Source organism: Gymnoscopelus braueri (genome assembly GCF_963280865.1).
Source record: "Gymnoscopelus braueri genome assembly, chromosome: 7".
In the NCBI taxonomy this organism is placed as follows: domain Eukaryota; kingdom Metazoa; phylum Chordata; class Actinopteri; order Myctophiformes; family Myctophidae; genus Gymnoscopelus; species Gymnoscopelus braueri.
Genome location: NC_137608.1, coordinates 38,843,623 through 38,858,678, shown reverse-complemented (window position 1 = coordinate 38,858,678; position 15,056 = coordinate 38,843,623). Strand labels below are relative to the sequence as shown.

Genomic DNA, 15,056 nt, shown 5'->3' with positions numbered 1-15,056 from the left:
CCCGAACACAGGCCAATTGTGTGCCTATCGACACTTGACAAAGCCGAATGCACAACCATGGCGGATTCGAACCCACATCCTCTGCGGTGGTGGGCAGGCACTTAACCACTCCACCACCTAAGCGCGACTACTTTTAATATGTAAAAGCAAAATAACGTGGGCATAATTTCCTTTAATTTAATGTAATATATTTTCAATGTCACTGAAATGGCAAAATTATACAAAATTGAACATGTACGCTTAAAAGGGCAGTACTGAAGGAATATCATTTTATAGACAACCAAAGATATCGTCCAATTTACTGGACAAGAAAGAATAAGAAACATTAACGTGGCAACTTCAACGGCTGGGACGTCTTGGTGTGTTCAGTGCTGACGAATAGTTTGTCATGAGAAACCAGATGCAGTGTTTAGCCCTCAGTTTGGTATCTCCAGATTGCAATGTCTCCCTCGTCACTGCAGGAGGCCAGGATCCCTGCCTCTTTTGGGTGCCAGTTAACACAGTTGACATCTTGGTTATGGGCCTTGGGTGCAGAGGCAGCCAGGGAAAATACAGGCTGGTCTGAATCAGTGGGCTCGTCCTCCTGAAACACACGCACTGCATCGTCTCCACAGGCAGTTGCCAAGGCACCAGTCAGCTGACACCTGAACAAAAATAGGCACAAAGGTCTGAAGTTTAGTAAATTAATGTTTCTTTTTAATGTTATATTTTCTAAGCATATCCCAGATCTGTTTCACAACTCTACCTTCTGTCCCATACCTGTACCAGGGTTCATATTGTACCCCAATCCCCTTACCCACCTAACATACATTCATACACGCACACTTATTTTTGTTCTCTGAGTAACTGATATTTAATCATGTATATTGCTCTCTTTAGACTGCACTTCATAATATATATATATGCAAGGCCCTGCTCTACAAATCAAGTGTGTTTACTAAAGATAGGCCACAGTATGTCCTTCAAAGCACTTAACAAAATTGGGCTCCCACTGCCAAAAAGTGTCACCGAAAATGGAGACACAAGGTTTATATCTACTAACTGAAGGACAGCCTTAAAGTCATCAACATGAGCACTAAAAGATAGTATAGTATGCTTACCAAGATATGTCGTACACTGCCCGTGCATGGAACCCAGACAGAGTACAAACACACTTCCAAGTCTTGTCTGTGTTGCCATCTGCAGTTCAACAAAGAGAAACAAACATGAAATGTTGAAGAGGAAATACCAAACCACCCACGTTGTCTACGTTCAACATAGATGTTTTTTACCTTCTGACTGACTCTCCTTCCAGATCTTCACCGTGCGGTCATCACTACAGGAGGCCAATCTCTTTCCATCTTTCTCAAAGGACAAACTCCATACGGTGGACGTGTGTCCTTCCAAGGTGGCCTTGCACTCCCAGTCGTCATCCTCTTCCTTATAAATGCAAATGTTGTTGTCGTAGCTGGCTGAAGCCAGGAGCTGAAGCAAGAAGTAAAGGGATAGAGATAAACTGAGAATGGACCTCATAAATATGGCTGGTCGAGGGTGGTGGACAAGATGAGGCAGGGGAATTATCGTCCATGTACAGTATGTGTGTACTGCAACCTACCTCCTGAGTAGGGTGCCATTCAACATGCTTGACATCCTGTGTGTGTGAGTTCACGACAGTAACACACTCGTACTCATCCTCCTCATCCACTGTGAAAGGCAAAGGGAAGAGATTCGTTTCAATTTCGTGCTGCGCTGCAGAGATCTTTTTAACAGGATTAAGGGAGCTGAATAACATACAAACTCTTTTGTGGATGTGCATCTAAGGTAGTGAAAAAACTCTTGAGACTCACCTTCCCAAACCCAGACGCTCTTGTCTCGGCTACACGTGGCCAGCAGACTCCCTGAAGGTGCCCAAGCCACACATTTGACCTCGTTTTCATGTCCTTCCAGCACCGTCAAACACTATAGGACACAGACACAGCTACAGTATTATATGAGCAGATGGAACGATTTCCATCAAAGTGTAAGTCTGTTGATGTCAAACCATCAAATAAGATAATAGGAGAGTGTTTTAATCTGACCTCAAAATCGTTATTCTTCTTTTTCCAGATACACGTGGTTGCATCGAAGCTGGCAGAGGCCAGATAGGTCCCACAGGGGGACCATGCCACTTTCCTCACAGTGCGCTGGTGTCCATCCGCAAGGACCGTCTTGCATTCCCATGAATCACCTAAGCAGGATGGGGGAAGAAGCAGGGGGGCATATTATGTTATTATCAATGTACGACTAGTACGAAACAGTTGCACAGATTTTCAAGTGAGTAGCCTACACTACAAAATAATATTATGTCCTAAAATACAAAGTTCCATCATTGTAATTCTTAATGATTTATACTTTGTCTACGACACCGAAAACAGCAGATGTGAATGCTTTTTACATCGAAATTAGCAGCTCTAAACAGCTGATGTAAAACAAGTACAGTTATAAAATACCATACATAATGAAAAACAATAACAATAGAACCACTTTCAGAGAGTCCTGAAGTTTCCATTTGTGTAGACTAGAGAGCATAATAAATGAAAGCAGTAGGAAACCGGAAATTTACAATACAGCAGTGGTTCTCCAGGAGGCATTGACCCTCAGGCCAGGGTTCATTGAGGGGGTTCTAAATGGACCCTTAAGGAGGTCACTAACGCTGAGGATATACAAATGGAACCAAATGGACCTTGGACCCGTAAGGGACCAAGGGTCCATTTGGTTCCATTTATACGCTCAGAGTTACAGGGGTCCTTGAATAAACAAGTTTGAGAAGCACTGAATGAATGTGTTGTTGAGTAGAGCAGCCAGCCCACAATATAGGACCTCAATGTAAACAAGTCCACTGGACTTTGGTGTGATCCTTTTAGAGTTTAGATTAAAGTGGATGACTGTAACTCGTGCTGTTTGCATTTCTGTTGTTTATTACAATATTCAATCTTCTCAAACCTTCTCTCCCCCAGATCCGCACGGCCTTGTCTCCTCCACATGAGGCCAGCAGCGTCCCAGTGGGGTTCCAGGACACGAACCAGCAGCGAGAGTCTGGATGAGCGACGAACCTCTGGACGAGAACCAGTGCGTCCTTCATGTTATATTATCTACCACTGACAGCCAGATAATACCCGTTAGCCACGTTAAACAGCACAATGCTGCCGAACACCTTATCTACAAACCGCCTGTTTGTAAAGGTACAAATCTTCCAAAAACACTGAATTATACTGTCCGCGAGTTAAACGCGGAAAGAAAGGCTATATCAATGAGATTTCATCACTCGACTGGCTCGCTGAAATTATGAAATGCGTAATAATTTTACCCGTTTTGTTATAAATTTCACAAACTTCCGTCCTACTAGAACTCCACTTCTTCTTCTGAGTATCACATGTTCCTAGCTTGGCATTACTGCCCCCTGTGGCTGGGGAGAATATGGACGGATGAGCGTGTCCTAGTGTGTTGTTGGTTCATCCTCTTTCTTTATGATTACACTTTAATTTATCGGGCACACGAAACGAACCGAAATAATAGTACTTTTTGTGAAGATAGCAGTGAATACATTTGTCACATTTGTATTACTACCAGACAGACAGACAGATAGATAGATAGATAGATAGATAGATAGATAGATAGATAGATAGAAAACAATTTAATAAGCATTTTTTAAATACATATATTACAGTGGTATTCCCGGACAAAATATCTTTCTCTGTGGAGGATAGAAACAACTGTGACAGACAGGGAAGCAGACTATATGGAACACATTCTGACAACTATTTACAATATCAGATATTATCAATACATGACAGTTTATTATTGTAATAAATAAGACATTAGAACATCATATCAATTCAAATATCAAGTTCAACCCATGAGTTCAACTTGCGGTTTTCCCCTTAACCAGTGGTGGAAAAGTAAGTAAGTACATTTACTCAAGTACTGTACTTAAAGGGCAAGACCACTTTGGTAGAGGTTTGGGTTGTGTAGTTACCTTGCCATGATGTAACTCCAAAGGTGGACAAGAAATCAAAAATAATTGCTCCATTGATTAGAAATTGATAATTCTAAATTTGCTCCTCATTGACTTACATTGTACGGTAAAACAGCTCTCAAAGTCACTCTTTTAGCACATAAACAAACACAAACAAAGTTGATTCAGACAATATAGAACATCACCAAACCCAGTACCTTTTTTATTTTTTATAAAAATGTTAACTTCCTGTTGATTTTGCTATATTTATTAAGAAGAAAACCCGGACTGGATTTGCGGATCCGGATCCGGATCTTCAAATAGTAAAATAAGTAGGAAGTTAACATTTGTATTAAAAAAAAAACAGTACTGGGTTCGGTGATGCTCTATATTGTCTGAATCTGCTTTATTCATGTTCATTTACGTGCTAAAAGAGTGAGTTTAAGAGCTGTTTTACCGTACAATGTAAGTCAATGAGGAGCAAATTTAGAATTATCAATTTCGAATCAATGGATCATGGCAAGGTAATTACACAACCCAAACCTCTACCAAAGTGGTCTTGCCCTTTAAGTCCAATTTTGAGGCATTTTTACTTTACTTAGTATTTTCAGTTTTCAATACTTTTACTTCTACTCCACTACATCTCAGATAGAAATATTGTACTTTTACTCAACAAAAATACAATTATTTGAAAACTTCAGTTACTAGTTACGTCGTAGATTTAGATTATTATTATTACAAAACATAGCTACATTAACTACTTCAACCCTATATACATTTTGGCCATTTGAAAATAGCCTGTCTACAAGCTTACAATGCGTTGCGATGCAAAGCATTGTGAGCTTGTTGATATGCTATTTTAAAAAGATTTTTTTACATTTGATACAATTGAAAACTTGTGAAATGGGACATTCTGCTTAATGTGTACTTTTACTTTTGTAAGTATATTTTAATACTAATACTTTTGTACTTTTACTTGTAACAGACTCTTTCTACATTGCAGTATTGATAGCTTTAACCACTGCCTTTAACCGCGCCCACTGTTACGCAATACGCATCGTAACATAGCAACCACAGGACGCTCAGTGGTTGTCTGGATACCTCTGCTGCTGCCATTTAAACAGTGGCAGGCTGCTGGCACATACCTCAGGACGAGTTGAAGAGAAGTCTACGCAGTGTTCAACAGGATATCTGGCTGGAAAAAATGAAAAAGCTTTGTATATGTGAGATATGTAACTGTGGGTATGTATGTGTCATATTCTTCCTATGCTGATTAATGTCATGTCATGTTTTTAGTTTTTTCAGATTTATCATAGGTGTTGTCTTGCCTTACAATATGTATATTGGCAGACAGAATATCAGATTTAGCAGTCTATTATTTCATGCAGGCAAATAGCCTATCTGTATATACAAATTATGATAACATTGGCTGCAAAATGTATATGAAGTGTATGTAAAAGAAATTGCTGCTTCTGCTGTGAACATTCTGAGTTTATCACAGCCATAAAGACACTCCTTGAGCAAAGACAAGGCTTGCCTTGGTTACCTGTACATCACAAACTGACAATCGCATGCCTGCCTGGTGAAGATAAGAGAACACTGCAATTGTTTTCGTTGTTGTTTATGTTTGTGTTTAAACAGCATCGATATAGCCTTGGATCTACTCCCAAAACCTGACAGTGGGTGACACGCCTTCAGTGATACAGAAGATTCAAGCCACACATGTCATTCACTGTTTTTTCTTTTCTTTTCTTTTTCATTTCACCAGCCGTCACCGCTGCGCCCACAAGCCTACTGCTATCTATGACAAGGGGAATGCGAGCGCATGTGTGCTGACGGAGTACGTCGACAAATTTCCTGTCTATGGCATCTACAACCCACGCCAGAGCATGAAACCAAAACAAGACCTGGATCATGCCAATAAAGGACGAATGGACGGAGAATCAACATTCAAGTAATTAAGCGCTTCAGCGCCTTCTGACAGACATGGCACAGAACTTGAGATCATGAAACTTGAGATGCAATCTTCTGTAATCCCTCTCTCTCTCCCTCTCTTTCTCTCTATCTCTCACTCTCTCTCATTCTCTCACTCTCTCTGGATAGGACAGACTTCATACCCCATGAGATAACACGACGCCCACAACGCCAGCAAACAGAATATAAGCCTAATTCGGCGAAGATTGATCTAGAGACCACATACCATCAACACTTCAACCCTCATGACATCCAGCCCTTTGCCCCAGTCAGACCCAGACAGAGATCAAGTGGAATGAAGGGAAAACTAGACACCATCCCCACCTACAAAGGTTATACCTTTTTATTGAATGTTGGCTATTCTCACAGGAAAAGGCTCTGGCATGTTGCACTGACAGAATTTCAAGAAACAGGTTCTATCAAATTGTCATTGACCGTATTAAAGTTAGTGGATGAAGTGAGCGTATGTCTTAACAGATGTTGTGTTCTTTTAAGATGACTTCAGGCACTGGGAGACGTGTAGGAGGGAGATGAGTAAACCTCCAGACGTCTATCAGCCTCCTTCGGACAAGTTTGGGGGTACGACCACCTCTCAGGATGCTTTTATCCCCAGAATTGTGGCTCCACGGGAGAGCTTTAAACCCTCCAACATCGTGAAGCCCTCAGAAGTTCCCTTTGATGGCGTGACCTCGCACCAGTTGTCTTTCATCCCCCATCCAATTGGGGCGCGCTACATCAGGCCCCCAGATTTGTACAAGCCAAGCAGCGAGCCCCTCCTGGACCTCACTACACACCGCCAAGACTTCCAGGGTCTTCGTGGAGAACTAACCCAAAGCTGCAAGCCTTGCCCTAACATGGTACTGTGCTCAATGCTGCGGTTGACATAGCAACAGGTGTGCAGTACTTTGATTCTTATAGTCTCCTCTCATCTCCTCCCTCCCCTCCCCTCCCCTCACCTCTCCTCTCCTCCAGTATTCTGTTAATACACCTTTCCAAGGCAGCACGGAGAACAGGGACAAATTTACGGTGTGGCCAGTCTCCTTGCCTCAGGTCCGTAAGACAGATGAATATGTCAGTCCTACAGAGCACATGGACCTGAGTACCACCACCGCTACAGCCTATGTCAGACACCAAATCCAGCCATTTATATCTGCCAGGCCATACTTAACACCGAAGAGGTCCTCTGCTCCTTTCCAGGTAATAGTGGACCAGTCATCGATGTAAAAAATCACTGAGTGAGAACTTAAATGCTCCATTGTTAAATCTGTGGATGTTTAGCAACTTTGGCAGAGGTTTGGGTTGTGTAGCCTTTCCATGATGTAACTAACTCCAAACATCCGCAACGTAATCTTCAGTAGTTGCTCCTAAGATTATAAATTGATGATCCACGGTCATCCACCACTGTGGAGTCTAGGGATCAATTCCACTGCGATGCATTAGGCTTAGCCAAGTGTCTGTACGTACACAAGTGGCTGTGTCTGGCACCTGTCAGTAGGGAGTGTTGAATGAGAGGAATAGGACGGAGCCAGTAGGGTACAATAGCAGTGGCAACACATATATGTGTGGGAAGCGTTAGTTGGCAAAATGAATAAATTGGGAGAAAAAGGGGTAGAAATAATTTGCTACTTTAAAATAGAAATAAAAATGGATGATCCAATATATTCTCCCCATTGACCTACATTGCACGGTCTCAGAGTCACACTTTTAGCACACAAATAAATGCAAACTATAGAGGTTCATAGCCTACCTGGAGCGCATGCTGTATCTCTGCTGGCCCTAGTTTATGATATCAGCCATCTATGATGTATCTAAGACATATGACTTCTTATTTGGGCATGGAAGTAAATGACTGGCATTTACTTTCATTATACATTTATTTTCCTTTTTTTTTTTACATGTTTAGGAAAAAGTGCATTTGGCGCTGATAGGTCCAGCGGCAGACAAACATTAGCCCTGAACACAAAAAACAAACAGACAGGGACATAAAGAACTCCCTTACCTTCGACTGGGCAGCGATAACAAATTTGATTTGCTGTCCATTAAGAAAGTCAGCATTTACATTTACTCTTTGTAGATTTGTAGATTGAAAAGTATCATACACTGATGTTCTCTTTGTGCCTCTAGAGCGGCACAACCATGCGTGAGGACTTTCAGCCCTGGTTGGCACACACAAGACAGCCTCTTGTGAAGATGAATGAAGAGATGCATAAAGCCAGTGGAAAGATGGAGGATCTCACCACATTCAGGGCACATATACCAATTACTCTTTACGCTTAAAAAGAAATGTACCGTATAAAAAGTAATGATGACCTCTAAAACTAGTAGAATTGTGTATGAAAACACAGTTACAGTAAATCACTGAGAATCTTCTGTTCTGTTTTGTTCCGTTCTCCTCTCCTCTCTTCTCTAGGCCCACTATACACCCCATGAACTGAGGCCTAGCATCAGCTTTAAGCCAACCAACCAGCCTATGAGAGCAAGTGTTCCAATGGAAGGCATTACCATGTATCGCACAGCATTTACTCCAAAGAGGTTCTCCTTACCACACACACACACCACATCACACACACTGACTGACACACCTTTGACCTTTTGAATTAAGTGTGTCAGGGCTAACTGCAGTTTGCATATTGTGTGTTGTTTCACAGGATCGCCGTGTGCCCTGCCAGCTATGAGTCACCCCCAGGCTATGTGTTTCAGGAGGCCGATGAGAGGGGACACAAGTTCTTCAGGAAGCTTTCATCCAAGCAGAATCACGTGGACAGTGTGGTCCCCATGCAGAAGGAAGTGGCAGTTCTGTAAATCAAAATGGGTTATTCGATATTTCAAATTACACTCTATTTAAATAGTCTCTAGTTTGTGACCATGCTCCACTCAGAGCATTAGAGGGTTATGTTTTAAGTTGAGTCTCACGTTTTGTCAGTGCTTCCTGGGGGTGAGCACTGACCACACTATTAATTTGACAGTGTAATTAACCGATGGACATCATTTTGGGAAAGCATTAGCATTTATTCACTTTTTAACAAATCAACTTTTGACATTCAAATTGTGTTACTGCACTAAATCAGACCTGTTTGCTTTAAAAATTGTTTACAAGTCCACCACTTTCTTTGCAGTATCAGTATGTGCCATGTGCAATAAAAATTGTACTTTATCAAGTATTTATTGTCAAATGGTTGATGACATTTTCATGTAATAGGCTGTGACTGATGATACAGTACTTGTCTCCAATTTACATGCAATCTCTCTATTAAACAGCCCTCCCAGATCATTAACATTACCAACCAAATCAAACTCAATCCTAAACTTAACCATCAAAAAAAACATTTACAATTTTACAATTTGGGCATTTTAGCAGAATCTCTCATCCAACGTGACTTACAAGATCGGAGTAAGTAGCATGAACTGTAGACAACAAATGACAGGGTAAATGGTAAAAAAAAAAGTCCTAAGTAACTAGGCTAAGTAACTAGGATACCAAGCTAGAGTCTCAAAATGTGAGGTTTCAGAGATTTAGACTCCATGGAAACCAGGGACCATGTGTTATAACATAAAACGCTGCCATATCTCTCATGAATATAGAACCATAGAAGCATGGGAGATGTTATATATATATATATATATATATATATATATATATATATATACACAACTTTCACTATATATATATATAGTGAAAGTTGTGAAAGCTCCAGAGACAATTTATCTACATATTTATATACAAATAAGGGGCGAAAACAAATCTGTAGACCAGAGGTGGGCAACCTTTTTGACATGAAGTGCCATGTTTTAGTTTTGTTTAGTTGCCAAGTTCAGAGTTTGAATGAATGTAGAATTATGTGCAAGGTTTGCAAACAGTCTTGGGGACTTCATTTAATTGACTACATTTAACAATGTAATTTAAAAAATCCTCTCTTTCACACTTATGCCAGTGTGCCAGTGATACCTCCCCTGTGCCAATGTTTGCACCCGTGCCTAAGGTGGCCTACCTTGGCTGGCAGAGATAAATATACCGTCCCGGAAGCACCAATAGATGGCAGCACTGATTCTTCGGATTTACTGCGCCCAGAGATAGAACAACAGACCCAAGAAGAAGAATGGCATGAACAAGGAAGAGAGCATATTTTACTGGAAAATCAGCGGACGCTCTCTTTAGTTTCTGTTTGTCTGTCGTTTCCCCCCATTAACAAAGAACAGGACTCATATCAAAGCGTTTGTTCGCTAGATTTGCTCCAGTTACCATCTCGTTTTATTTGTTTCGGTAACGTGCTCGGGTGTTTTGTTCGAGAAGACAAAACAAACAGAAGGTACAGCTGTTCCGGGGGGGGCTAACAGTTGGGCTAGCTGGCTAAGCTAACAACAATACAGCAGCAGCAGCAGGCCTGAAGAGACAACAGAGACACTAACGGTTCATCGTCCAGAAGAATCCAGATTCCTTCAATATATATATACAGTTAATACAGTAGGTGACAACGGACACATAATCTGTATCTACGTGCTACATCCTGTCCTTAATCCCAGAGGTTAGCTCCTCCTAGCGAGGACCTGTACTGTCTGGCTGAGAGGGGATTTTATTTAAGACTCGTTAATAAACGCTTGGTGTTCTACCGTCAGGACGGCATTACAACAGACTAATACACAAAGTGTGCGACTATGTACGCGCCACCGCCGGGTCCCAGTGCTCCTGGAGGAGGCCGCAGGAGGAGAGGTGCCACCTCTCTGCCCAAGCAGCCTGAGCGGAGCCTGGCGTCGGCCCTGCCGGGAGCCCTGTCCATCACCGCCCTCTGCACGGCCCTGGCCGAGCCGGCCTGGCTCAGGGTCCACGGGGGGACCTGTCCCAGGCAGGAGCTGGGGGTGGCGGACGTCCTGGGGTACATCGATCCAAAGCTTCTGGACGGTTAGTAACACTAGTAATGGTAACATTCAAGTGTGGAAAATACCTAGCCTTGGATCTATCATAGATTTATTTGATCGAGTCTGACTTTTACTTTCGTATCTTTCATAGATACTTCTATAAAATACATCTATGATAGACAGTCTTTGATCCGTGGCTAGAAAATACCTAGCCGCAGGCAACTCTCAGATGCTATTATGCTATCCAGCATCTAGAGTTGCGCAATACCAACCCTTAACAGCCCATACACTCAAACAGAAAAGTCGTATCTGACTGGATTAAACGATGGCAAACTCACTAACATTGCAGATGTACGGAAAGCTTGGATTATACTCTTTGTATCTGTCAGATTTTCCAACAAGCCCTTCCAAACTCAAACACTAAATAATCACACAAAATAATCACCTGCATGGAATTTATTGACAGAAAGTAGCTCATAACATGTCTACGGTGGATTTCTATTAAACAAAAACTTGACAGATACAAAAAGGATAATCCAAGCTTTCCATACAGCTGCAATGTTGGTGAGTTTAAAGTCATATAATATATTTGGTAGGACTTTTCTGTTTCAATAAATTGTCTGTTAAGGGTTGGTATTACAACTCTAGATGCCAGATAGCATTATAGCATCTGAGAGTTGCTTGCGGGGAAGTTGCGGCTAGAAAATACCCATAGTTGGGATTGCCAACTACCTGAAATTCACATAAGGGACACCCAGCCAGGTGTCTCTTATTTCCAAGGAAAGTAAGGTACCCCCAGAAAAAGATCAATTCAAATCTCACTGTCTGTATACATGTTTTGTATATTGTAGTAACGACCTTATTGTAGTATATGTATATGAACTGTTGAACTTGTAAGATGTGTGTCGTTGATTGGTTCCCAAAAAGAGGAACAAAGTGTGTCCCTTGTTGCTGTATTTCAAGGGACGATTGGCCTACCCGTAGGCAATGAAATAACACTTGTAAGCAGCTTAATTTTTTAATACTGTGGCTTGATGTTGTTGTACTGTTTTCTAGACTACTGTGTAAACCCCCAGACCATCTTGCTGCTGCGGGTCATTGCTGCATTCTGTTTCCTGGGCATCCTGTGCAGTCTGACTGCATTCCTGTTGGATGTGTTCGGACCTAAGCATCCTGCCCTCAAGATCACGCGGAGATACGCATTTGCACACATTCTCACAGGTATGATTCTGTCTTACCTCAGTGGTGTACAATAAATGTATTTATGGATGGAAGGAAAGAAGGAACTATTGCTTCCTGTGGGGAAATGCAGGTGTTATAGCAACAACAGCACTAAATGAAACACAGGTACAGGTGAGAGTAGGGAGCTAAGTATATAGTATACTAGCATCTGACCCTAGCCATCTGCACTTGGTTTGCCTGTGTTAAAATAATTTATATTCGTATAAGTGTAATGTAGAAGAATCGATCACCTGTAAATTTACACATGAATATTCATGTATCACCTATGAATCTAAATGCTAAGAAGAGTGTGGATATTATAATAATATCTACAGTCTCAGCCTTCAGCAGTTAAAGTATCTGGATAATAAACTGTACAGTCTACCAACAGTGAATATGAGTGAATATACAGTCTTACAAACAATTAAGTGTTTACAACAGTAATCCTTGACAGACATCTGTCATGGTTATGTTGTACATATAAAAATAATGTTCGCACACTGGTAGAAAAAACACCACTATTTTGTATTGCTGTCAACGTTTTGATCCGATGATCTTCATCAGGAATGAATAATTTCCTGCACCTGGCCATTCAGTGTGGATGTGCGTGCACTATCTTTTCATGCATATGTACTGTAAGTCCCAGTAGTGTGTGTGTGTGTGTGTGTGTGTGTGTGTCTGAATCAAGTTAATCTAGTGTTGCCAGACGAGCAAGATCTCCACATATCGATACAATTCAATGTAGTTGCTGAAAATGGCGGCGCAAACGGCCCGCTGACAAGCGTACGTCTCCTTGTTTGAAAACCAATCCTGACAACGTCCCAATATGAAGCACTGCCCTCAGTCTTTGCAGTGGTTCTGCAATACATGTTTTTTATTTTGTTTAAAAGCTCAGAATAGTTTCCACACATTCTCGTTAACAAAGGCTGTCACCCTTTTCTATGAGTCTGAGAGTGCAACACAAAAGATACCCAGCAACATTTATATTCACAAGAATAGCGAAGCTTTACATCAGGGTGAACCATGGCCAAAATAATAAAGTAGCTGTGATGAATGCGCTACCTAAACACTGCTAGAAAACGAGAACAAAAACGGTCATTAGCTAGTAGCTACATAACTGTACCATGCGTATGAATTAAATTCTTCCACCATATCAGCCAACACATTATTAACAGTTTTTTCCCCCTGTCTGTTTCTGCATATCAACAGTGCTGCAGTGTGCCACAGTGATAGGCTTCTGTTACTGGGCCTCGGAGCTCATATTATCTCTACAGCAGCAACACAAAAAGTACCACGGCTCCCTCATATACGTCACATTTGCCATCAGCTTCTACCTGGTGGCGGGGGCCGGCGGGGCCTCTATTCTCGCCACGGCCGCCAATCTGCTGCGCCACTACCCCACAGAGGAGGAAGAGCAGGCACTAGAGCTGCTCTCGGAGATGGAGGAGAGCAGTGAAACGTATCCTGCTGATTATGACATTGCCAATCAGTTTCAGCCGCCACCTGCATACACACCCTAAATTGTAGCCTTGTTTTAATCGCCCTAACTCACGCTTCCCTATGAGCACTGCTACTGGCCTCATCAACAAAATGTGTACACATAAAGGTATGTGACTTTCTATCCAGTGGATATCTCTGCAAATACTCTTCCTTTCCATACTGAACACAATGTGTACAACGAGCGCATATACCTTGATTGTTGGTGCTTGGGTGCATGAACGCTTTCTTTAGTGGCGGCAGAAATTTGGGAGTTGATTATTACTTTCACCACTGAAGCTTCTAGTGATGCATGTAAATGGCTCTTAGGATTTGATCCTTACATGTAAAAGCAAGCAAACCTATGGGGGTGCTGTTTCAACATGATTTATTGCAAGTAATTGAAGGAATGATGTAGATGCCACGTCCTGATCAATGCCAAATTTTGAACAAACTTGGGTTGTCGACAGTGTGCCATTGGCAGTTGTAATAGCCCTCGTCGGACATGGATGGAATACTTAATTCTTTGAATCTGTCAATACGCTTTCATTTTGTACATGATTTGACTTTTTGAAACGTCACCAATGTATAAATACACTGAAGATTGTTTTAGACATTTCATTTTTTATATACATCATATAAAAATGGACCGTTATTTATTAACTGGTTATCCCTAGTTCTGTTTGTCTTCCTTTAATTTGTTTGGTGTGTAGACATGTTTCTTTACCCCCTTTTGTATCACATATTTGAGATGGCACTAGGAAATCAAGACTAATCACATAATTTTCAACAGGTTTCAAATCATGGTGTGTCGTATATGTTTTGCTATAGCATTATGGAGGTTGACATCCATAGAGAAAAAAGTGTTTTACATAAAGGCAGCATTTAGTGGAATAAATATCCATTCCACACACAACTCTACCACATAATTTCTTCTTGTCATGTGTCCCATCTGTTTGACAAATCTTATTTGTATTCTGTTTTTACCTACTGTGGCTGTACAATTATGTTTTCTATGCATGAGTTTCCCTTTGTTACATTTTAATCCTTTTGTCAGAATCCTACATGAGTGAATGCTGGATGGGACATACCAGCCCAGGATTAAAATTGTGATTGATATTGTAGTGAAACTAGTAGGTAATATATTGTTCTGTTGTTTATGCCATATCCACATTTTGTTTCTCAATCTGTTGCTGTCCTCCTTTCTTTGGTATGTGAAAATGTTGTGTAAAATATTGTTGATTGTTTATACATAATGATGGTCATAATTAAAAAAAGAAATGCCCAGCCTCGCCCCTGATTTGTGACTTTGAAATTGAGCAATGAGAAATCTCCTGTTATTAGTTTTGTATATACTGATAACAATTGTATTCCTCCATACAGTACTTTAGATCCACTACAAAATCCTATTGGGTACAAAAAGATATGTCCCTTATATTGCATGTAATCTAGGTCGTCAGACGAGCCCTCCATCGTCGCTTCCAGTCATCCCGGTTCTTCTTGAGTACATCCACGTATGTTAGTGTGGGACTTCCTCGTGACCGATGCCCCCGTGTGT

General features: G+C 41.2%; 3 protein-coding genes across 3 annotated transcripts; 2 read left to right on the top strand and 1 right to left on the bottom strand.

The window, feature by feature from the left end:
* Window positions 1–152: 152 nt before the first annotated feature.
* On the bottom strand, window positions 153–3,366 carry ciao1 (cytosolic iron-sulfur assembly component 1). The gene is made up of 7 exons (XM_080432455.1): window positions 2,962–3,366; window positions 2,058–2,206; window positions 1,827–1,938; window positions 1,595–1,683; window positions 1,272–1,464; window positions 1,101–1,179; window positions 153–644 (listed from the first exon to the last, which is right to left on the bottom strand). The coding sequence occupies exons 1-7, from the start codon at window positions 3,098–3,100 to the stop codon at window positions 410–412; spliced, it is 996 nt and encodes a 331-aa protein (XP_080288581.1). The 5' UTR covers window positions 3,101–3,366; the 3' UTR covers window positions 153–409.
* A 1,711-nt stretch (window positions 3,367–5,077) lies between these two features.
* saxo2 (stabilizer of axonemal microtubules 2) lies at window positions 5,078–9,061 on the top strand. The gene is made up of 8 exons (XM_080433780.1): window positions 5,078–5,215; window positions 5,742–5,927; window positions 6,077–6,279; window positions 6,443–6,804; window positions 6,920–7,144; window positions 8,072–8,194; window positions 8,358–8,479; window positions 8,596–9,061. Exons 1-8 carry the CDS (start codon window positions 5,178–5,180, stop codon window positions 8,747–8,749), a joined length of 1,413 nt encoding a protein of 470 aa, XP_080289906.1. The 5' UTR covers window positions 5,078–5,177; the 3' UTR covers window positions 8,750–9,061.
* Window positions 9,062–10,045: 984 nt separating this feature from the next.
* On the top strand, window positions 10,046–14,800 carry tmem127 (transmembrane protein 127). The gene is made up of 3 exons (XM_080433007.1): window positions 10,046–10,844; window positions 11,858–12,022; window positions 13,232–14,800. Exons 1-3 carry the CDS (start codon window positions 10,601–10,603, stop codon window positions 13,540–13,542), a joined length of 720 nt encoding a protein of 239 aa, XP_080289133.1. The 5' UTR covers window positions 10,046–10,600; the 3' UTR covers window positions 13,543–14,800.
* The last annotated feature ends 256 nt before the right edge of the window (window positions 14,801–15,056 follow it).